We start from the raw sequence: 25,594 nt of genomic DNA, 5'->3' as shown, positions 1-25,594 counted from the left end.
TAATTCTGTTAACTTTATGTCATAATATCTTATTTTTTAATTTCAAATCATTCAGAAAACAGCAATGAGAATAAAACTGTATACTTAAAAGGAATGATGATAAATTTCAACACTTGATATAAAAATTAGCCTTCTTGTTTTACTTCAAGTTCTGCTTTTTTTTCCCTTTCCAACCACCATCCTTATCCAACCATTTTCTGTATCAAACTCAAAGGTAAAGAAGAGAAGCAAAATTAGTTATAAGACATGAATTCTGATCTGTACTACACAGTAAGGAGTAAATCATTCTATAATTCCAGGTTTACTCCCTTTAACATTTCTCACCAAATGTCAAATAACTTTGTTAAATTATTTTTTAAATACCATGTAAGATCATTTCTAATGAACAGTGCCTGTCAATTATGGTATGTATTGTCTTCTTTATAGTTACTACTTGATTCTATATAAAATTTGTAACAATTTTCATATTTAGCTTTAATTTACTATATAATAAAATAGAGCCAAATATCTCATGTATGAAGGTAATTTAGGTGATTTTTTAAAACCCTGGTATTTTATTCTAGGCTAACAGGAAGTTCTACTGCATTGTTATTTTCAAATTTGCTGACTTTGTTTCTCTAGAGCTGTCATCAAGACTGGGTAATGTGCTGTCAGCATGTTTTCAGACAAAACAATTGCATGATACCTTGTTTTCTCCATTTTTCTGAAAGCAAAAAAAATTTCCACCCAAAATGCGTTAACTCTTCTCTTTGGGTATGCCTTAACCTCGCCTTGTTTCCCTTAGTAAGTAAGTTAAATTGATTTAATCTTATGGTGTTTCTAAAAACTAAAACTTGGTGACAGCATGAAGTCATAATCCTTCTTGACTCCAGAGTGATCAAATGGGGTGATGTGAGGATTTGAGATGACATTCTGGAGACAGGCTGGGACTCACCTGCACTGTTCGATGGAGCTCTGCCTCAGCAGCGGGGAGCGCACACCGTGAGCCCTGCCGTCCTGTAGATGCAGCTTTCTCTTTGTACTTGAAGGTGGGTGGCTGAACGTGTGTGCCCGTCTTCGAAACTGCGGGGAGTCGGAATCCTCTTCAGGGAATGTTTGCCAAGCTGAAGACAGAGGGGAGGCTGGCGGTGTCCCCGGTGGAGAGTCCCCCGGTGAGTAGTCCTGAAACGCAGGCAGAAGGGAGGTCTTTCTTTCCTACGTGGGTCATGGCAGACCTGCCCTACCGCAGAGCTCAAAAGTGACAGTGCGCCTCATCTTCCTCCTGAGTCATGACAAACCTGTTTTTTTTTTTTCCTTTTACTCAATCTATGCTGAAGGCTAATCGGTATCACCACAACCCATTTCTTTTGATAAGCAGCTGTAAGACAACATCCGTAAAGATAGGCCAGAAAGTGAAAGGCATGATAAGAAAAGGTATTCTTTACCCTGACACTTTGTGGTAAAACGCTACCGCTACTGCACTTTGCTCATTGTAGTCAGAAAGATGAAAAGAGATCATGACCAAAAGAGGGTGGAGTCTGTGTTTACATGTCTCCCGATTTCCGTGACATATCAGTTGCATGCTTCCTGTACTGTCAGAACAATGTCACTATGCCTAAGTGTCCAAGTCTCATGGCAAAGCCTTTGGGAAAATAAAATAAAGCCTGTTAAGTATCTTCCTTCACTGTGGATATTTCTATCCAATTACATGCTCCCTGAGGTAAATTTCTTTTATAACACATGAAAAACAGGAAATGAATGAAAAGTGAGCTATGCTGGAATGCATCTCATATTGCATGGATAGACATCATAAATCTTTCAATTTAGACAGGTATGTTGTTTACGCTTCCAGAACAGGCACCGCTGTAGAAATGTTTAGCCTTATGAGCATGGGTTAGGGACAACAGACTCCCAGCCGGACTGAGTCCTCAATTCTATGAACAAAAAGTTTAATAAAAATATTTTAACATTTTTCCATTAAAAAAATAAATTGCATATGCCTCAGGTTACATGCTGCACAATACAGGAAACAGGAAACCAAACCTACTGAGAGTTGTCTATGAGATAAAGAAGATCCTAATGTTGCAGTTAACATGATAAAAAATGAGGGGAAAAAGTAACATGGGAAGAGAAAAAAAAAGATCACTGTACTAGTAATTAGTAATTATATTGGTCATTTTTATGTGACTTTGGATCAACAGTTGCTCAAACATTGTCCTCCAAAGCGTACTAGCTTCAAATAGTAAAAAGCTTGGTAGGCTGGGTGTGGTGGCTCATGCCTGTAATTCTAGCACTTTGGGAAGCGAAGATCGGAGGACTGCTTGAGGCCAGGAGTTCAAGACCAGCCTGCTCAACATAGTGAGACTCGTCTCTACAAAAACTACAAAAATTAGCCAGACATGGTGATGTGCACCTGTAGTCCCAGCTACTCAGGAGGCTGAGGCAAAAGGATCGCTTGAGCCCAGGAGTTTGAGGTTGTGGTGAGCTATGATGATGCCACTGCACTCTAACCCAGGTAACAGAGAGAGATCCCGCCTCAATAAAACCAAACAAATAGGCCAGGCACGGTGGCTCATGCCTGTAATCCCAGCACTCTGGGAGGCTGAGGCGGGAGGATCACTTGAGGTCAGGAGTTCGAGACCAGCCTGAGCAAGAGGGAGACCCCTGTCTCTACTAAAAAATAGAAAGAAATTAACCAGACAACTAAAAATATATAGAAAAAATTAGCCAGGCATGGTGGCGCATGCCTGTATTCTCAGCTACTCGGGAGGCTGAGGCAGGAGGATTGCTTGAGCCCAGGAGTTTGAGGTTGCTGTGAGCTAGGCTGATGCCATGGCACTCTAGCCCAGGCAACAGAGTGAGACTCTGTCTCGGAAAAAAAAAAAAAAAAACCCAAACAAATAAAAAAATAAACCAATAAATAAAAAGCCTGGCTGAGCACAGTTAGCCTGTGAGGGATGAGCTCTGTCCCAACATGAGAAAGCTGAGCTGAATAAAGAGCTACATGCTAATATCCAGAATCTTCTTATATAAAATAATAAATCCTCAAATATTTATTTTTTAAAAGCCATAAAGAACTCCTAATAAAATGATTAAGCATGCCTATTACCATATCAGTGTTGGTTTGTGCTAAGTCGCAAATAGTAGTAAACAAGGGAGAGCTCTGACGAGATACCTTCTCTGAAGCAAGACTGTTGGATCGTTCAAAGCTGTCCACACTTCCAAGCCGACCTCTCATTCTGTTAGCTCCCTGAGTGAAAAGAATAAAATTAAACCCTTCATACGATTTAAATTTTTACTTCAAAACTATGAAAAAGCAGTTTCAGGTTGCGTCTTCATGTTAGCCTTAAATTGATCCTTTTGTGGTTCACTCAAATTTGTTGGCTATATTAACAGCCATTACAGCACAATAAATAGAACTATTCTCAATCTGTTTCCATCATTTCTAAATTATCCGTTCGATAACTCAGACCAAGCTTCTTGAAGTGATTTTGGTTAACAGGTTACACATTAGTCATCTATAAGATTAGAGAGAGCCCCATTTAACTCTGTGTCTCACACAGATAAATACAAATTTGGAAGATACAGCAAAACAAACCAAAAAAGTTATAATGAGAATAGTTTAACACATAGAACCTCCACACAATCTAGACTACAAACATCATAATTCACATTATAAGATAATAAATACAGGTTAAAAACAAAATAGAAAATGGCATTCTAAAATTTATGGATTTTTCTTCTTTATTCCATAATGCAAAACTATTTCAATAAATTCATTTCCCTTTGGAAGACTAAATATTAGTCTGCTTCAGTATTGGTGAAATGGTTATTGATTTTCTTTCTACTTAATCCTTTGGTGTGGACTTCATAGATGACTGCACAAAAAGGGACCTGAGAGATCATCTTGTCCGTTTACTTAACTTTAAGCAGAGGAAACAAGCCAACTATTTAAGAAAAGAGGACACCAACGCAGGTTGGGAATCACATTATCTACAAGGTCTTAAGAGACAAAACAGAGGGATGCTCTACACAGCTCTAAAGCACATGGAAAAGTTCTAAAAAGAATGACTGGGAATACAAATCAGATCAATGTGACAGTGACACTGCAGAATAAAAAAAAAATGCACAATATCTGCATAGTACTTTACAGTTTTAAAGTTCGCCTCCATACATTCTTGGGTTTAATTTTGGGGGAGGAGGAGATTAAATTTCATTTTAATTTTTAATCAAAGTAATAACTGCACCAAGTTTCAAAAGTCTAATTCTGCCACCAAGCTTATAACGAAAAGTGGCAGTCATCAACCCCCTCACACTGAATCCCACTTCCCGAAAGCAAATCTTGTAACTATTTATATGGATCTCTCTGGTATTCAGTTTATAGTACTATTCCTTCATTTTTCCATTTCAGGTACTATCTGTTGACTTCCTAACTCTGGAACCCACCTCCACTACCCCTCAGCCCCCACCCCCAACACACACACTTCTCTCTTCCCCTCCTCTCTCAACATAGTTACATCACAAGCTTCAGTGAAATCAGTATTTTGTGCTTAGACTATTATAACTTTGCAAATGTTGTTTGCAGCTGGGCTACATACTTTACTATGATTACGTCTGTTTACATCTCATAGCTTTTACATTTTGTTTTTCATGGAGTTAATGACTGCTTCAGCAACTGCGACTTTATTACAAAATTCTCTAACAGATCACGCTGTGGTCAAACATCACATAATCCACCAATTACAATTTTTTCTTTTTCTTTGAGCTACCCATTATGGAGAGCTCTGTGTTCCTGGCCCAGTCTGGGCTCACCACAATTTAGACTTGCTCTACAGATCTTCCTAGTACTTTCCTTCACTATCAACCTAGAAATTTTCTTTGAACCTCTCCTCTGTTGGAATTTCTGTTCCCTTGATCCCATGGTTTCCTCTTTTTTAGTTTACTTCCTCATTTTGGTAGAGGACATTCTCCAGGTGCTTTCTGAGACAGGGAGAGTGGAAAGTAAAAATTTTTTTTAAATTTACATGTCTGTAAATGTCATTATTCTATGTTTATATTTTAGTAATAATTTGGCTGACTACTGTATATAATTCTGGTTAGAAATTTTCCTTTAGAATACGTTAGCAGTGCTCAAATGTCCTTTGGTTCAGAAGTCTAATGTCATTGTGATTCTAGAGCCTGTGTGTATGACCTATTATTTCTCTTTCGAACAGAATCTAAGCTTGCCCTTGGGCATTCTGAAATTTCACAATGTGCCTTAGCATGACTTTTACTCACTAATTCTATTGTGCATTTTCTGAGTTTACTAAATCTGGAAACTCATGATTAGCAGCTCTGAGAAATTTTTGAAATTATTTCTTTGAAAATGTCCTCCATGCATTTGCTGTTTCTGGAGCTCCTACTGTTTGGCTCCAGACTGACCCTTTAACTTTTTACCTCGTCCTCCTATTTTCCATTTCTTTGTCATTTTGCTCTATTTTCTGGAAGATTTTTTCAACTCTAGTTTCCTAGCATTCTATCGGATTTTTCTTTTTATGTCAACTATCAGAAAGTTTTAAGAGTTCTTTCTTGGTCTCTGATGACTGTTTAATACTTATATCCTATCTTGTTTCACAGAAGCAGTACTTATTCATATCTGTATATTAAATATAGTTTTTTATTTATAATGACTCACTATATAATAACTATAATAATAAAATTAGTAGCTCCATCTGATATTACTGAATGCTTAGCATTTGCCATAAACTGTCATTTTGCTGCTTTATCTCATTTAATCCTCACAATTCTATACAGTTATTTAGCTCAACTTCACAGATAAGGAGACTGAGTTCTGATACATTATGTTGCCCAAGTTTACACTGCCCCATAAAGGAAAGAGCAGCAATTTGAACCTGGGAAGCACAATTTAAAAGTGAAGCCCTTGAGCTCTTACTCACTACTACCTCCCTAAGAGTTCTGTGAAAAACAAAATTGCGAATAAAGCTAATTAGCATACATAGGTTAAGTAGAATTTTGCATCTATTCTAGAACCTCATCAAGATCCTTTCTGTTCTTCAGTTCTATGCTATACTTGACATACTTACAATAATAAACTATACTTCTGGCTAACAAATCGCTAGGTTAGCATGTGTGGCTAAGAGGAAAATACACTAAAGACCAGGTTACTTCCTGTAATTTTTAGCTGTGATTTACACACCAACATGCCTGGTTATCTCAAACAGGTTATTGGTCATAACAGGGAAAGTAGTCAGATGAGTCTCAAACCATTTCCATCACCAGAAAAGCAACTTAAATCACACAGTTGACTCATAGTAGTATTTGATATACATATGCTATTTTGTGCACAAAATAAAATTTTACTCTACCACTTCACACATTTCAACAAGTCAAGACAATGGATAGTACACCTGAAGAAAGCATAAAATCAGGACTGTTTTCCAAATGACTTGCACTTTGTATTAGTAAATATTTCTCTTTTGAAAAACTTCAACTTAAGAAAAAGAAACAGACAACAACCACAATACATGATTCTGATTTTCACCTTTGAAGAGAGAGTTTTTTGAGTTTTGGTACATTGTGATTTGGTAATGCATGTGGCAGGCCCTTTGCCTTCAGCCACTTTTTAAGAGTTAATGAGCTGAGCTTCTAAGCATGTTAAAAATGGATCCTATTTCATAAACAACTATAGTTAGCTAAATCAGATATTTTGACATTTAAAAATAGCAGCGATTATGAGCTAAATTCCACAAGTGGAGTGTAAATATTCTGCTATACAACTCAGAGAAGAAAAAAAAAAAAAAACTGATAAGTTTTAGAAGTCACAAAAGCCCTTTTGCCGCATAACCTTTCATGCCACATGGGAAGCTGCCAACCTACCCAACAAGTGCATCTGCTGCACATGGTGCAAGCAAGACCTTGTTAGGTCACAAAATTTATGGCATTTGGCATCACTTTGGGACACAAAAGCTACAGTATCCACCTTGACAAAAATAGATTGGCTGTGCCCTTGCTGAAAGAGCCATTACAACAATTCAAGGCATGCGGAAATGATACTTCAAAGTTGGCCGTGCACGTAAATGCCAGGATGCCAAGGTACTAAATGGAGATGAAGTAACATTTGAAATACCCTTTTGCCATTTTGTAAATGACAGAGGTTTTCAGCTTATCACTGAATGTACCACCTCATATTTATAATGTGAGATTTTCCTGACATACTGACATTTAATCCTCACAGTAATGGGAGGTAACTGGGTATTAATATGTCCATGTCACAAATGGGGAAACTATGGCTTAGAAAAGGTAAATAATTCATCCAGAATTATAAATATAAAAGAATTGTGAGGACCAAGCCTTGCATTCAGGTCTCCTGACACCTACTTAAAATGATCTTTCTACTAAAATGCTCACTGAACACTGTGTTCTATTCGGGTCGCTAATGCTGTTTATGACTCTATTGCTTTAAGAATTGCATTTATCTAAAGTAGTAGGCTGGGCGCAGTGGCTCACACCTGTAATCCTAGCACTCTGGGAGGCCAAGGCAGGTGGATCATTTGAGCTCAGGAGTTCAAGACCAGCCTGAACAAAAGCGAGACCTCGTCTCTACTAAATTAGAAAGAAATTATATGGACAACTAAAAATATATAGAAAAAATTAGCCGGGCATGGTGGCGCATGCCTGTAGTCCCAGCTACTCGGTAGGCTAAGGCAGGAGGATTGCTTGAGCCCAGGAGTTTGAGGTTGCTGTGAGCTAGGCTGATGCCACAGTATTCTAGTCCAGGCAACAGAGTGAGACTGTCTCAAAAACAAACAAACAAATAAATAAATAAAAAATAAAGTAGTAGTCTCAAAGTTCAGCTTGCATCAGCATCACCTGGAGGGTTTATTAAAACACAAATGACTGGACTCAACCCGCAGAGTTTCTGATTAAGTAGGTCTGGGATAAAGGCCAGGATATTATAAATTTATAAATATTGAAGGGAAAAAAAAGCATGAAATTTGTATGAAAATTTGCCTTAACACACTTCTGACAAATCTCCTATATGTTATTTTTGGAAATTGTTTTGCCCTGATAAATAATAGCATTCACAGCTGACCATGCTTGCTTCAGGGCTTTTGTTAAAATTAGAAGAATCTCACTCATTAAAGACAAATACCTACAAAATATTTTGAACCATAGCAAAGATATAAAACTAAGAACAGCAGATATCAGAAGTTACTATGTCTTTAGGCTCTATTGTACAAACATGGAATAATTCAAAACGTATCTAAGTGTTTGACCAAACATATTCTCATAATGCTATTAATGTTAGACCTAAATAATGTTTTTAATATCAATACACATTTGCAAATAGAGTTAAATGTTTACTTCAAAGCCCCTCTCTAAGTTTAAGAATATATATCATCCATTTTTCTCTTTAGAGGAACTTAGAGATCACTGAAGAATACATTTATAGACTGAGAGTGAAATATTCTTTCTGTATTAAGAAAAAATCCAAGAGACTTTGAAAAAAGTTCACAAGTGCACATTTTGAAACTTTGTTCAAAGGAGTTAAAACACCTACCACCACCTAACCAGTCTTACTATCTGGTAGTAAATGTGAAATGTGCTGGGGAAAAAAACAGCCTTACTGACAGCAGTGCACAATCGTATTGCTGACCCATGAATAGTCTGAGCTATAACACATGAACACAGGAAAAGAAAAGAAAAAAACAATACCCCGAGCAGGCTTTGTGAGGTATATGTGATAAGTAAGTCTACAAGAATCACTTTGTTTTTCTTTTTTCATTTTGCAACAATCTCAAATGTAGAGGAAAGTTATCAGTAACAGCACAAAAAATCTTTTTTTCCAAAACCATTTGCAAATAAGTTGCCAATATAAGCTCCATCATCCGGAAATACTTTAGTTTGTATTTCCTATAAACAAGGACATTCTCCCACATGCCTAAAATACAATTTTCAAAACCAGGAAACTAGCATTGATACAGTAACACTATTTAATCCTCAGACTTCATTCCAATTGCATCATTTGTCCCAATAATGGCCTTTATAGCAAAAGGATTCAATTCAGAATCTCCGTTTCCACTTAGTTTTCTTTTTGCTTTAGGTTCCTTCAGTCTGGAACAATTCGTCTTTCTTTTTTGACTCTCTTGAGCTTGACACTTTTGAAGATAACAGGCTTGTTACTTTGCAGACTGCAGCTCAGTGTGGGTTTGTTGACATTTCTGCATGATTAGATTCAGGTACCACCTCTGTCAGAACCACCACAGAAGTGGTGCTGTGTTCTTTGTAGCAGGTGGCACCAGGTTTCAATTTGTCTCATTTCTAATAATGATCGGTTTGATCACTTCATTAAGGTGGTGTCTGCCAGCCTTCTCCATTGTAAAGTGATTGTTTCTCCATTAATGAATATTAATGACATACAGTAAATATCCTGTTCATGATCAAACTTTCAATGTATTCATTTATTTTTCATATCAGAACAGACTCATGGTTTCCTATTTTATGCAACAGGTTAGATTATCTGTTGCAATCCTTTATTTTAATACTCATATGGTCTCAGATGTCACCAGTAGGAGCCCTTTTAAGGTTTTTATGTCCTTAAGACGTATCACCATCTTTATTTATTTCCTTACTATCTAGAACACCAAGATGTTCAGGTTTATCTTGTACTTTCCCTGCAGTCTTGGCATCAGCCATTTCTCTCAGAATCCTGGTTCCTTTTAGAGGAGAAGGATATATAGAAACCAAAATCTGGATACTACATGTCACCCAACCAGGCTTATTATCTGGTGTATATAGAAAAGATGCTCCCAAGTTCTCTCAGTTGGAAGAGGAAGGAGCTATATGTACACATTTATACACACACTGGATCCCACTATCTTTAATATATTTACTTATTTGATCAGTCCTGTGTGTAATCAGTCTGCATGTACACATCTAATTTGACCAGTTCCTGTACGTAACCAAGCTCTAGAACTGCCACTGCACACTCTCCCGGCCCCAGCCAGGCTGCCACCCCAACACATGGGCATCCTCACCCTGCTCAGATGCTGCCTCCCATACTGGGCACTGTTCTCCGTGAATGCCTTCTCCTCTCCACTCTGGCTCTGACACCACCCCGAGCCCTCCCTCTGCAAGGGCGCCCGCCTCCTCTGACTTCCTAAACCAGGTTGCCCTCCTCACATATGGGGCTCCTACACTCCGTGTCGAGCCACCCCCACACTCTGTACCCTATATGGGCACGTCTCCCTCCTCTGAGTCACTGTGGCTTCCCCCGCCTCACAGCCCCAAGACGCCTACCTAGCTTGATCTCACCTAACGGCTTTAAGATTGAATTGTTTAAGAACATGAAAATGAAGTGGAAAGGGAACCATTTTGCTTATTTTTAAATGCATATATAAATTTACTAAAGGAAATAAATTTCCATTAATTTATACTATTTTCAGCATTTCCTATCAGCCCCTAAGAATGGGCAAAACAGGGCTTCTTTATAACTTTATATGGGAAATGATTAAAAAAAAGTTTTATAGTATCAGGCATCAACATCCTATTTCCTCTTTTATATACATATTTGCACTACTAAGTCTCTATTGCCCAAATTCAGATAACAGAGGCCCCAGAATAAATCTAGAGCTCCGAAGGAAATTTATTTTGAGAGATCATTTTAAACAAGTGTCAACTAATTTAAAGTTATCTTAGTAGGTTTTTTTTTTTTCCCCAAAAAGGAAATCTTTTCTGAGCCACTTGAGAATGAAGCAAAACAGTTAAAAAACACAGACACATATACCTAAAAAAAATCCTCAGTTTAATCTTACCCTTGACAGTTTAATCTTACCCTTGAGAAGATATTTTCCAGGGAGCTAGTTAAGGATCTCTTAGCTTTATTTTTCAGAATGTCAAGTTTGAACCTTCCACTGCTTGTAGCATTTTCCGGGACTGCACTATTTAAAATAGTCTAAAGAAAGAAAAACAGATACATTTTCATTTGGAAATATTCAAGGTTAAATGAGGCTTTAAATATAAGCTTAAGACTAAGCCATTAAAAAACACAAAAATTCTTCAGTAGTTCTATTAAGAAGTAATCACTTCACATTAGGTCCCATAATGTGAACACAAAAGTTATAAGGAAAGGGGTTTATTTTCTAATACCTTTAGTACTGTAATATAAAGACAGATATAAGATCTTTCCTTCATGCCTTTCCTTTCCACTAATATATACCTGCTGCATTTAACAATAATTAAACTTGAGATGTCAGTTTTCACTGCTGTTATTCTGGCTAGCAACTAAAACCATCCTTTTCTAAGGTGCGTATTTTATATCTAAATTACCAAAAAAACACAGGATGCAAGTTGCAAAAAACAAAGCATCTTCCAAACAAAACTGGATTCTGCTAACGTCTGTTATAATTCCATTTTCACTTGTGAGTGGGTCATTTATCTTTTAAATCAACAAGTATTCACTGACAGAACCAAACTGTGTGAGAATTTAGGATGTGTTCATTATATTAGGTTCCCTATATATTTTACCCCACTGAAGAAAGCAGCTACTATGTATATTACCTGATCTTTAGTGCCAGAAAACTTTCAAGAGAAAAACCTTACAATTTGCTTGGGGAGGGAATAATAGCACAAGGTATATGCTGGTATCAATACTTCCTCAACTTTTCTAATAGCAAACTTTATTTCCCCTAAAATTCCAGCACCCCCCCCAAAAAAAATCCCTTCCTCTTGAATTCTTCTCTACTCCAGCTCTAAAGCAAAGACACACCCACTTTTGTACACATTACAGATTCTTTCAAAAAGCCTCTTATTGACTTGATCCTATGTATCTATTTATGTCTGCATTCCCCTTTGAAATATGTGAACTGTAGTCTGGAGGGGATATCATTCATTCATCCCTTCTTTGGTCACCCTTATCACACAGCTTAGCTCACAGTAGCTTCTCAAGCACTTGTTCAACAAATAAATGTGTATTATTTATACATATTCCTTCATGTACTCATTATGATTTGTTCTGAATATAGTGAAATAGAGACATGACCTGAATTAGTGTTATTAAGAGATAAATATATCATGATCCCCTTCAACTTTGCTGCTGGAGGTCCTGCTTTATCTATATATGCAGCGGGAATAAATTCTAAATCATGGACACAAAAATGCCACCCTTTAGTTGCAGTTAGGGTACCCTTTACATGCTGTTATTACTGCTTTGGTCCTTACTTTTTTCTTCATTGGTGTGGTCTAAGCTTTCGACGAAATAAAATGTTCATATGAATTTGAAATAAAATAATAGATTAATATAACTAAAAAATATACATTCATTCTAAAACATTTATTATTGCTTTTTTATCAAAAAGCCACAAATTCTTTTACATTTTAAAACCATCATTACTTTAGCTCAGTGTGTCAGTGCCTACTAAAATTTCCTGTAAAATGACTAGAATGCTTAAAAAAAAAAACCCAAAACACTCTGATAGGACTTTAGCCCTAAGGAAGATGAGAGCAGCAAGGGAAAAAATTCCTTTTACATCTTCTATGATATTTTAACTAAATCCATAAACCAAACACCAGGCAGGTCAAGGAGGAAATATCTTCTCACCAAAGGGCCTTCCCCAATGTGCACGTGTGTCTTCTGCTTGGCTTCACACAGCTGCCTCAGGTGTAAAATCACAAGTTCATTTTCTTCCTGGTCACTGACTGGCTTCAATTTCTGTGCAACAGACAGACCAAGAGCACACTATGGCAACACAGCTTCTCTGCTTTTATTTTATTTTGTCTGGCAGACAAACATAAAGAAAGCTGAGAGTTTTAACTACACTCAGAAGCAAAAGTAACAGAGGCATTCTAGTTCTCCCAAAGAATACTATCGGATATACATCTTTAACTTCAGGCAGAGGAATGAAAAAAAGAACTCATAAAAACAGGACCCAATTCTCAATTCCTTATATCTTATTTATGAGACCTACAAAGAATGTTACCTGAACTCTTTCAAAGATGTCAGCTTGCTCATTATCTGTCAGTGATGAGAGATGCCTCTGTATCACCAGCTTGGCTCTTGGCGGGTAGAGACCTAGGAACACCGATGAGGGAAAGTATCAAACAGAGTCTAGCAGCAGAGATGTAATGCACCACACTTCATCCCTTGCCCAGCAGGCTCTGAATTTACATCTTCTCAAGGAGATGTGTTCCTGCCTACAACAAACCTTGAAACACTACACTGAAATGATTAAAACTCGATGAAAAATCTCTCTACCAAAATCAACAGCTCCCTAGGGTGACCCTGGAGTTAGAATTACTAACACAGAATTTCTAAATGATACCAAGCACAATCAGATACCACCTAATGAACCAACAAACTGAGCCACCGTAGACACTCACAGGTGAATTAACATCATTCTAGGACTTGGCAGGGAAATAAAGACTAAATACTAGCCTTGGCCAAAATTTCTAAGCTTACAACTTGACAGTTAAGAAGAAAGAATAAGGTCGTGCGCGGCGGCGTGTGTTTATAGTGCCAGCTACTCCAAAGGCTGAGGCGGGAGCATTGCTTGAGCCCAGGCGTTGGCGGCCACAGTGCACTATGTTTGCGCCTGTGAATGGCCACTGCGCTCCAGCCTGGGCAACACAGTGAGACTTTGCCTCTTAAAATAAACAAACAAATAAAATAAATAACAAAAGAAGAATAATCATATTCAAAGGCAGGACCGCAGCTTAGACAGGGATAGCTCCCATTATGCGGCTGTTGTTCTATAGAATAAAACTTCAAGAACGGCATTAGTATTAACACATTCAGTGTTATTATTTTACCATGAAATTGTTTATTTCTTTATATCATGATATTCATAAATCTATTGCATTTTTATATTCAATATATAATTTATATTAAATCTTCGGGGAAAAAATTTCCATGAAAGCATCTCTGTCTTTATAATTTTTTTAAAAAGTTTAATTCACATTTACAATGATTCAACTGACCATTCATTTTTAAAAAACAGATCTCCATTACATAGTTATGTGCTACTTAGAGTACTGCTACTGTATTTTGATTATAAATAAAATATCTAGCTATACATAACAATAAACCGTATAGGTAGATTGGCATTTTAAAATCATTTGTTATAAGGCTACCTTTGCTACTTTTCTCAGGTTACAGTTAAATGCGTTACATGATGTTAAGCCATAATTTGAATGTTTTCAATGTATTCATTATTTTTATTTACAAAGAGTAAGACAAAGTAATTGACTAAACATTCTTACAATTTGTTTTGCTAAGTTGCATCACAGAATTTAATAATAATGTGATAGTCTATAAGCACATTGTGCAGTTTTCTAATTGTATTTATGTTTCAGAAAATAGGAGGTGACAGCTAATTGAAATAAACTGATTTGATCACATCTGGGCTATTTTTTCAATTAAAGAACTATCAAGATCTCTACACATAGTGTGGGAGAGAATCACCTGAAAATACACATTGTTTTAAAAGAACTAGAATTCACTCCATGATCGCCGGAATGCATACAGTGCTGACATGCTGTGGCCAAGCTACCACTTGACCTGTTGAAACCGCTGTGCAGTATAGAATGGCAAAAAAAGGAAAGTTTCTGAAAACGTCTCCACTCCACCTTTCATTGTACAATATCACGAGGAGACACCAGACAGGCCAAACTGAGGGACATTCAGCAAAATAACTGAGCAGTACTCTGGGAATGTCAAGGTCACGAAAGACAAGGAAAGACTGATGCATGGGTACGTGCAGACTCCAGGAGACCAGGGCGGAATAACAACCACATACTATTTGGGACCCTGACTGGGATTCTGGAACCAAAAAAAAAAAAAAAAAAAAGACCATTTGTGAGAAAACTGGTGAAGATCAAATGAAGTGTTTAGTTCGGATAACAGCTTCGTACCAGTGTTACTTTATCAGTGGGGGAGGGTAGGGGAGGAATATGTGGAAACTCCCCACAACTTTTCTATAAATTTAAAAGTAGATCAAAGTTTTTTTAGAAAGAGATAGATGGGCTGGGTGCAGTGGCTCACACCTGTAATCCTAGCACTTTGGAAGGTCAAGGCGGGAGATCACTTGAGGTCAGGAGTTTGAGGCTAGCCAGAGTAATACAGCAAGACCCTCATCTCTACAAAAAATAGAAAAATTAGCTGGGCGTGGTGGCACATGCCTGCAGTCCTAGTTACTTGGGATGTAGAGGTGGGAGGATTGCTTGAACCCAGGAGTTTGAGGTTATAGTGTGCTATGATGACACCACTGCACTCTAACCCTGGCAACACAGTGAGACTCTGATGAAAAAAAGAAAGAAAGGAGAAAGAAAGAGGAAAGAAGGAAGGGAGGGAGGGAGGGAAGGAGGGTGGACATTTTTCCAGACATATATATGCTGTATATGTTATTCAGCAAATTATTTTTTCACTGAACAGTATAATTTTAAGATGTATCCATGTTGACATACAGTTCAAATTCATTCCCATTAATTGATTCACTATATGAACATACTTTCAATTATGCTATTGATGAACATTTAGATTATTTCCAATTTTCCATTATTTACAAATAATACAGTCTTGAAAATGTCACCACCTGCACCCATATAAGAGTTTCTCTTATCAAGACATGGAACTTCTGGTTAACAGAGCATGTGCAAGTTTAGGTTAAAGAGTTTATATCAATTGTCCCCTAAAATGGCTATACCAATTTACACTCCCATCAGTATTAGATAAATGTACCAATATCCCTACAATTTCTTCAACAGTTAATCTGATGAGTATCTTGTTTTTATTTTCATTTCTCTGGCATCCATGGAGGTTCTACACCATCTCATTTTTTTTTATGAACCTTTTAATTTCGTTTTCTGAAAAGTGTTTTTTAATATGATTTATGCAATTTCCTGCTGAATGATTTTATTTTTTCTTATAAAGTTCTTAACAGAATTCTGGATGCCAATCTGCTATCTCCTTGTTTGTTACTTATTTAACTTCCAAATAAGCATTAATTGGCATGTAAATAATTTAAATTTCCAAGAAGTCAAATCTAGCACTATCTTCTTTTAATGGTTTTTGCATTTTTGTGACTTCATAAAGCCCTCTTCTTCAAGGCCTAAGAATATCCTTTTTGCTTTCTTTTAATGATTTTAATATTTTCTTTGTTTACCTGAGGAGTTCGATCCATCTAGAATGTATCTTGGACAGGATGAGTGTAATATATCTCTCCCCTTTTGCATAGCTAATTGACCCAATGCCATCTCCTGAGTTATTCAGCACCCACACACACAGATTTATTATGCTCCCTCATACATCAAAGAATGTCCCATTTTTGTAAATGTCTTATATGTTTGAAAACACTGTTCATTCTGCAAAATTATAATTATACACTTTTGAATCTGAATATTACATTGAAATAGTCCTTGATCACATAGTTGCCCAGATACTCAATAAATATTGCTGGTCATCGTTGATTATGCCATGCGCCTATGATTCCACTGCCTACTGAACAGAAATCACAATTTGCATTTACAATGTCTAGATCATTCTCTGTTTTGTTTATGCATAACTGAGGCTCTTCTCATCTATTATAACACCTATCGTACTGAACTGCATTTATTTGCTCACATGCCTTTCTTCCACTCTGGACGGGAAGCTTCTGGAAGCACAGTCTATGTCTCAATCACTTCTGTCTCCCCAGTGCCTAGCACAACGCCTGGTCCAGAGCAGACACTTAACAAGTATGTATGAAACTGTGTTTCTTCTTTTATGCAGTTGTTTTCAAGCTTTTTTGTTAGTAAGAGATAATGAGAAAAAAGGCAAGTGGTCGCCTCTCCCTCATGCCCCTTTCTCCTCTTCAGAACACATTTTTTAAAAAAACCTGCCTCCAGCCTGGGCAATATAGCGAGACCTATCTCTACTCAAAATAGAAAAAATTAGCTGGGCGTGGAGGCACGCGCCTGTGGTCCCAGCCACTCGGGAGGCTGAGGCAGGAGGATCACTTGAGCCTAGGAGTTTGAGGTTGCAGTGAGCTATGATGACATCACTGCACTCTAGCCTGGGCGACAGAGTGAGACCCCGTCTCAAAAAAGAAAGAAAAACAACCCTTATGATACCACCTCTATTATCTCTGTCATTTACAAGTGTCCTTCAAAAGCCAAGCAAGTTTCATTACAGTTCTAAACTTTTAGAAAAGGAACACATCAGGTGAGGGAGGGGGAAAAAGGAAGACTAAATAAACAGTAAACATTCTGTGATGGTTTTTGCCTCTCTTTGTTCATCCAGCAAATATCTGGTCAACTGTCACTATGTACATAGCAGAGTCTTAGGAACTGTGGGAATTATAAGTCCCTTCCTTGAGATTGCCCTCAGAAGAAAAAAAAGAGAGAGACAGTCAAGCACACAGCAGAAACTGACAAGCACACTGCAATTTGACTGGACATGAGAAATGATTCTTTGGGTTCTTGTTTCACATAGAAACAAAGGACTATTCAATGACAGTAGGGACTTTCTCATTTCCCAAATGCCAAAGCAAACTCCTCTTGTGCCAAGGCCACGTTATACTGTACCTTCAATCCTTTCACAGAGCTTATGCAAAGAGTGCATAGGGCAGGCCTCACACAGCTTGATCTGGGTCTTGGCGCTCTGCAGGGCAGCGGCGGTACTGAAAGCCTGTTTCAGAGTCAGCATTATTTCATCCACCTACAGGAAGAAATGAAACTCAGGTCTGTAAAAGGCTGCTTTCACGGTAACATTAAAATCTCAACAGCAATGTGAGTTTTTGTTCATGCTGACTACACAATAAATAATTGAATTTTGATGGCTACAGAGCTGGCAGAGAGAAAATATTAAGGCTTGAAGTTGGACTTTTCATACATACAATTGAAAGCTGGATGAAATAAGACCATCTCAACTTGTGTAATATCATACTGATCTGTTACTTGAATGCTATTTTCAAATCCCACTGAGAACCATACTATTCCAGACAGTTTCATTAGTCTATTAGGTCTTTGTTTAATTAAATGGTTGATCAGATAAAGACCTTTTTGGAAGTTTTGTCTGCCACATACAGGGAGCAACAAAATAGATTCCACACTCATTTGTGTTAAAAGGTATCCTATTTACTTTATTCTTCTGAACCACTTTTAGTGTTAAAACCAACGAAACATGTGTTTAGGTGAAGTTCTGGGGGAAAATGAGTTCCATTTAAACTCTAACTTCTGATCTATCATCATTCCACTTCTGATTTGTGACACTAAGTCCTGACATCATGGTGTCTAATAGCTGGGTCTCGCCATGAAGCCCAGTGGCTTACAAACTCCAGTCCGTTTCTTTCTTGCTCTTTCATTGACACAGTCAAGAAGAGTAAATCTAGACTTTCCTGCCTGCTTCTCTGAAACCAACTAACAGCTCATCCTCATGCATTGTTAAACCAGCTTTAGGCTGTAGCTCCCTTTCTGTGACACAGTCACCATGTATGGTGTGATTTTTCCTCCCTCCGTAGAACTTATATCAAATTACGACACTTGCATGGCAGGGCTATTTGAGCACTAAGGGCCTCATCCAAACCAGCTTTGATATTCAAAACCATTTACCAATGCTTGGTAAACCATGTTTTTATTCTCTTTTTCCCCCTTCCCTACGGCCTGGCTTAAGAATAAGTTGTTATTTAAAGGATTTAATCTACTTCTGCATTTGAGTATGAGGAACCTGGAAGAAAAAGAAACTTTAATATTAGAAGGAGAGATCAAACACTAAGTAGTCAGTCATTATTCAGTCATGTTTTATTATGCCACTAACCCTAAAAAGACTTATAAATAATTTCACATCACTCCATGAGTAAAAATGAATTATTCATAAAATATTTTATACTGTAACCAGAAAATAAGGATTTCTAATTCTTGGAAATAAAAGCACTAACTACATGTTTAATGCCTTTGCATTTTGATTTCACTTGCCTTGTTATGTATTCAAAAGCAATTTTAATTATTTATGCAGATGTGCATTTATTTCAATTTTCTTGTTTCTCATTTATTAAAGACACTGAAGGGGTTAGTAATCTGCTTAGTAATATAAATAGCTTTCACAAAGGTTATTTGTTATTTAACAATATTGCCTTGTAAAAGGCCTCCAAGTACAAATATTGAACTTTGGCGTTTTCTTCCCTATTTCTAGATGAAACAAGAGGCAATTTCAATGGTGTGTGAAATGTGGCTACCAACTTCTCCTGGCCACAAGTATCACTAAAAATTTTATTTGACTTCTAAAATTATAAATGTTTTGTCTTCTAAAAGCCACCACTTTTTCCAGAATTTTCTACAAATTCTATTGTGAGATCAGTGCAACTGAAAGTTCAAATTAGTGCACCACGAATAACTTAATTATTTTAGTCTAGATATAACAACAACAAAATCATAGGTCGTGTCAAAAGGTTAAAAGCAAAGGAAAGGCAAAGATAAATCAACCATATGCAAACAAAAAGTAAGTAACTATTCTTGGCAAAATTAAATTCCTAGTGAAAAGCATCACATGGGACAAAGAAGCCAATTTATGATCCGAGGGGGGAAATCCATAAAGAAAACAATGCTGAGAAACATTTATAGTATACACCAAACTTAGGTATTTTGTGGCATTTTAGAATAAAACTAAGAATTACAGGATGTGTAAGGACTTCAAGAGATTATCTAGATTAAATTTTTTGGAAAAATTTAAATTTCAAACTGTCCAATAAAGAATGGCTCAATCCCATTTTGACTATTGCTAACAAGGCAATGTCTACTTCCACGTCCATTCAATCACCCACATATTGAAGTGCTCTCCATATTTGTTAGATTTTTAAGCCCATTTATCTCGTTCTATACTGTGTGTAAATTCTCACAATTGCTCATGACTAAAGGCAAGTCCTACACTTCTTGTTCTTAAGCTAAATGATGTCAATTATGCCCATTTTCCTTTAGATGAGACACTTTTCATAGACTATTGCTCTTCTCTGAAACATCTGCAACTTGTCTTCATTATTTAGAAATGTAGATCTCAAATCTGAACCTGTCTCTTTACCTGCTACCCTCCCCACTTTTCTTGATCTTTAATTGTTAGATTTAATTTTACAAGTATATTCAACACCTGATGTAAGAGAAAGATAACTTCTTAGACTTTATATGTCATTCCTCTATCAATATACTAATACTTCATTTCTAATGAAATGCTATGTTTATTTCATTAACTATTAACATCATACAAATTCTGGGTCTTGAGTAGCTTGGCTCTTTTTTTTTTTTTTTTTTTTTTTTGCTTTTGGTTATATTTTCCCTGAATAATTTTGTCTGCATCTGTGGAGTTTTCTTTTTCTTCATCTATAAGTAGCAGTAACCTGGACAGGTGCAGTGGCTCACACCTGCAATCCTAGCATTCTGGGAGGCCAAAGTGGGAGGATTGCTTGAGCTCAGGAGTTTGAGACCAGCCTGAGACCCCCGTCTCTACCAAAAATAGAAAAAAATTAGCCAGGCATGGTGGCGTGCACCTGTAGTCCCAGCTACTCAGGAGCCTGAGGCATGAGGATGGCTTGAGCCCAGGAGTTCGAGGTTGCAGTGAGCTATGATGACAACACTGCACTCTAGCCCAGGCTACAGAGCAAGACTGTCTCAAAAAAACAAAAAAAGTAGCAGTAACCATAACCTGCACTTTTTTTCACACTCTTTAATTTTGGAGAAAGCACTTTTGAAGAAATATTTTCTACAAATATCAAGGGTTGGTTATACAAGATTAAGCTACCTGCCTACATCTGTTTTTAAAAAGAAAGAGAGAGAGAGGGAGGGAAGGAAGGAGGGAGGAAAGGAAGGAGAAAAAAAAGAACTGAGCATTCTAAACTTCCAGTGTAACCCTGCAAGGCCCATCAGAACACTATACTGTTTACAAATTCATAGCATTGTCACAAAAAAGAAAAAGAAAATGCTACCTGTGTATTGGTACTTAGAAAAGATAAGTCAGCACACCAGGTTTGGCAATACTGTCTTACACTAGCCACATCAATCCTAACACTGCTTAGACCGACAGTATTTAATTGACTGTTTTGTTTTGTTCTATATGTCAGCTGCTTAAGTCATCCCCTATTATGCAGGAAATTTACATCTAAGTTTTCTTCTAGCTTTCAGTTCTGATGCCTCGCTCTCCAGTTAAGATGCTTATTGATAAAATTAGAGTAAACAGGGTTTGAAAGGTCCTAGCATGGGCCTGTTTTTAAGAATAATGATGCCAAAACTCAGATTCTGACACAGCTTCAAGTAACAGGAAGGCATTCACAGCCAGTCTGGTCTGTTGCCTTAGTCACAGAGATGTTAGGTGGGAAAACGCAGCCTGTCCCCAGACTTTCTACTATGAGTCTGTTTCCAAAATTCACTCTCTATGCGTGAGGGCAAAATGAAAACACTAAAAACTAAAAGCAAAACAAAACCTGTAAAAGAGACTGGCAATAAGAAAGCTTTATTATTCATATCAATAGTTTTCCTTTTAGTGCAAGCTATCCAGTGATCAGAGACTCACCAGCATCTAGAAAACGACTGCCTGAAGTTACGAGTAACGCAGTCATTCAATTACTCAAAAAAAATTTCAAGCACCTGCTATCCTTGAAACCCCAGTGACACAACATAAATAAGAGATGGTCCTAACAGTGAAATTCACAATTGAGGGGAACAGATGGTTATGCAACCAAAGTGTGGGCATAGGCAAGATGGGTTAGAGACCTATGAACAAGTAAGAACACTCACAACAGAGCAGCTAAAGGAGCCAATTCCTAGGAAAAAGGGGGTCAGAAAAGGTTTCAGTAGGATGTGATATTTAAGAAGGGTCCTGAAAAATACGTAGTAAAAAAAGGAGGGGAAGGGTACTCAGGTTACAGTAGACCAGGACCAGGCCTGCTTTACCTCCAATAAAGCAGCAAGAAAAAGCCCACGAAAAGATAACTAAAGTACTGCACAAGCTCCTTGTTTAGTAACATGTGGGCCCTTGAGGCTGACACGGCCCACTTCTCCGCCTGACAGTGTGAAAAGCAGCAGGCCCGGTTCCGGCATCCTCTGACAAGGCAGACTCCTCACTCCACGCAGTGCACAGTGGCCTGTGGGCTCCAGCTGCACTTCTGAGAGCCCCGGGGGCCTTCAGAGAGCTAAGCCGTGCATGTAAGCCGTTGATCTCATGTGGGTCCCCTACACTGATCATTTGCTGCTTTCACTGGCAAACCAAACTAAAAGCAACATCACACCAATCATCAAAGCAGTCATTGTGGTCATGCCCAGAGAACAGCTTGTGAGACAGAACAGTATGTGTGAAGACGTCATGAAAGGGCAGGGCATTCCAGTCCAAGTGTGAAACTACAGCAGAGAAGGCTGGAGAAGGAAGATGGCCCTGCTGTGGGCCAGATGCTCTAGGCATTTTCCCTTAATAGTGAGGCATAAACTAGGTTCTGGAGAGGAAATTTTGTGAGAAAAATAAAACTTAAGCATAATGTAGAAAATGAATAGATAGCAGATTAAACCAGTGGCTGGGAGACTAGTTAGGACACTAATACAAAAGTCCAAGTAAAGAAGATGATGCCAGAATCAGACAGCAAAGAGGAAAAGGAGGAGAAATGGGTCAGGGAGACATTTCTATCTTTGAATCACTAGGATTTGGTGAACAACTGGATATAGGTGAAGGAGAATGCATTTGGGTTTCTAAACAAGGAAGTTGGGTAAATGATGCAGCCAAAATAAAACATGGGATAAATGAGAGGTTTGGGAAAGGCAGGAGAGGAAGGCAACCAAGGCAAGGTAGAAGGCTCCAACTTAGACAGGAGGAGGGACAGAGGGAGGGAGAAGTGTGAGGTGGGCGGGGCATGGGTGGGGAGCGTGGCGAGGGTGAAAGGATATCCAGTATTGGGGCATTGGCTCTTTCTCTCTTCTCCCTGGGTACTCATCCACACCCAGGTTTTCGCTGTCATTTACATAATGACAACCTCAAATTTCCATCTCAAGTCCTAAACCGAACCTATTTTGCAACGGTCACCTAGATATCAATATGTGGATATTTCGTAGGTATGGTTAATTATTTAGAGCGAGCAGGAAACTCAAATGGAACTCTCCAGGGCAGGAAACTGTTAGGGATGGGAGTTTTATATTCCCTAGAGAAAAAGGTGGAGACCCCGAGGGTGCCTTTGTAGCAATTCACTCCCACTTCTTCATTACTCCTAACCTCAGTGTCCACCTGGGGAACGTGGAAGGCTCTTGAAGGTATGACTGTAACATGTAGCAAGGACACAAGGACAGTGCTGCCTGGATGGCTTGTGTTTTGTCTAAATTGTATGTGCTTCCCTGGGAGAAATGCTGGTGGAAGGATTCTATGTCTAAGAAAATATTTTTCTGTAAACTTTTCAAAGACTGATTATCTGAAAGTTTGTGTTAAAATGGCTAAGGCAGACAGCATAGGTAGAAGAATAAGTAAAAACTTTGAGGGGAAAAAAAAATCAACATATTTCTTAGTCCCTTAGATGTATTTCCAAGCCTGCCTTATATATCTTCTCTTGAACTCCCATTGCCCCCACAATAGAGGGCAAGAGGGCCAAGGTGTTGGAGAGGATTGACTTTTAAATTCCAAAGAAATTAAATAAAGGTTAGAAAATAAGACCACAAGGAATAAAGTATTTAACAGACGAAGGCAAGAGCTAATAAAATAAAGAAAAAGAACAAAATTAGCTCTCTACTCTGTGAATACAAGCATTATCTACTCTGAGATATTACAGCAGTTAAGAAAACAGGAGATCAATGACCTTCCTTATCTTCACATACGAGCAATGGAAAAAGTAACAGCTTTTCTCCTATTTGTTTTTTCCTACCTTTTAAAAATACTCGTGGTTACATGAGTGGGCTTGCTAAACCCCAAGAAAGTATCTAGGCTTAAAAATTACCATGACAATTTGTTTTTGTTTTTCTACTATTGTGCAGCTATGAAGGGCAAAAACATATTTCTAGTTGTCTTTCCACTGCCCACTGATAGCCATTTTGCAAGGCTTGAGTTCCTAAGAGATGGGCCTGTTTAACGGCTGTGTTGGCAGGAGCACGCGGACAGCAATAACACCACTTACCAGAGATTCACTGGCGCACTGGAACACATAACAAATATACTGGCTCAGCCCCGGCTCTGGAGACTCCCGACAGATAAAGCCAAAGTGATCCACATGCTTTATACCCTAGATGGCAGGAAAGAAGTGCAATACAGGATTCATGGGAATATGTCCTTTTAACCAACGATATGGAAATCAACATCACAGCTGTGAAAGGAACTATCCTTTCACAGTTCTACGAATTTCTCTTTCCCAGCAATGAAAGGGGGACGTAATGTCATAGGAAACTTACACAGTGGCCTGTTGATACACAAAATAAAGGGGTGAGACCAACTCAGATTATTTTGTTTCCGATAAAACCCTGTGACTCAGGGCCACAGGAGGAAAAATATTGATGGTACCATCCACTGTATCTTGTGTTGAAACCACTACTCCATGTTTGCAAGTAATGGAGTTTTCGATTTATTGTCTTCTTGGAATGGCAGTCTGAGGATTCATCATAAACTCTGTTCTTGTCTACAGAGGCTAAGAATCTGAGAAAGATTAATACTGACAATACTAGAATTAAATGGCATGCAATTCCCTAAAGTATATATAAAAGTATTAGCCTATTTGTCTACTTATAAACACTCATGTATATACACTGTCAAAAGACTGATAAGTTAAAGAAATCATTGCAGGTGCCAATTATCCACATTCACAAATCATTGTACTTCCTGGACCCAGGCTAAATAACACCAGCTATATTAAATAAAAAATTCAGAATCATCTGTGACTTTCATTCAGTCGGAATACATATATACCATTAAGTAGACAACACCTTATTATATTTACAGCAAGCACAATACCTGGAAAGTCAGGTAGGCAAAAAATTAAAAGTTGCCTGGAAGTCACCTAAATCCAAGTGAAAAGAAAACAGGCTTTCGAGTCAGATTTGTGCTTAAATCTTGGTCCAACTAATCTGCTAGGTATGGAATATTGTGCTGGGTTGCTATCTCTGAGCACCCACTTCTCATTATAAGACAGTAGTAACAATACCTATTGTCAGGAATGTTTGAGATTTAGAACTAAGAAATATAGTTGCTGGAATGTTTGATAAGTGGTAACCACTACTTTTGTTATAATAAGCTCACTATATCCTATGGATTAGAAAAAGGACATCAACTCTGGTAAAAAGAAGAAGTCGGTAAGGAGGAGTGAGGTTGCGATTCACGAGGTGGAAATAAGCCATCCACATACAATAGACATACAGATCAAATTTGCCCTGTGACCACAAATCCTCCATTTGACCTTCAGATAGTCAACCTGGATTTTAATCTCTTCCTCTGACTTTTATTTCCTACTACACTCCCTTCTCACTCCCTCCACTGCAGCCCCACTGGCCTTGATTTGGTACAACTCATTAGTGAATTAAGAATATCTTTTACCAGCTTAGTACTACTTGGGAAAAATTCACAGGATCTCGTTAGCTCAGTGAGTCCTCAGGCAATGGCAATGTTTCCAGTAAAGAAAACCACTCCTTATTCCCCATGCTTTTC

General features: G+C 37.8%; 1 protein-coding gene across 5 annotated transcripts in view; it reads right to left on the bottom strand.

The window, feature by feature from the left end:
* The window catches only part of TBC1D4 (TBC1 domain family member 4), a 177,931-nt gene that overhangs the window by 34,629 nt on the left and 117,708 nt on the right, over positions 1-25,594 (bottom strand). For all 5 annotated transcript variants that reach the window (XM_069467147.1, XM_069467148.1, XM_069467151.1 and 2 more), the window contains exons 4-10: positions 24,078-24,182; positions 17,536-17,668; positions 12,957-13,048; positions 12,578-12,688; positions 10,814-10,933; positions 3,155-3,229; positions 935-1,161 (exon numbers count right to left, since the gene is read on the bottom strand). In XM_069467147.1, the coding sequence (XP_069323248.1) occupies positions 935-1,161; positions 3,155-3,229; positions 10,814-10,933; positions 12,578-12,688; positions 12,957-13,048; positions 17,536-17,668; positions 24,078-24,182 (863 nt within the window). The remainder of the gene's footprint in view (positions 1-934; positions 1,162-3,154; positions 3,230-10,813; positions 10,934-12,577; positions 12,689-12,956; positions 13,049-17,535; positions 17,669-24,077; positions 24,183-25,594) is intronic.

This window comes from Eulemur rufifrons, chromosome 4, assembly GCF_041146395.1.
Source record: "Eulemur rufifrons isolate Redbay chromosome 4, OSU_ERuf_1, whole genome shotgun sequence".
NCBI classification, from domain to species: domain Eukaryota; kingdom Metazoa; phylum Chordata; class Mammalia; order Primates; family Lemuridae; genus Eulemur; species Eulemur rufifrons.
Note: the sequence above shows the minus strand (reverse complement) of the source record. Positions and strands in the feature narration are given on the sequence as shown.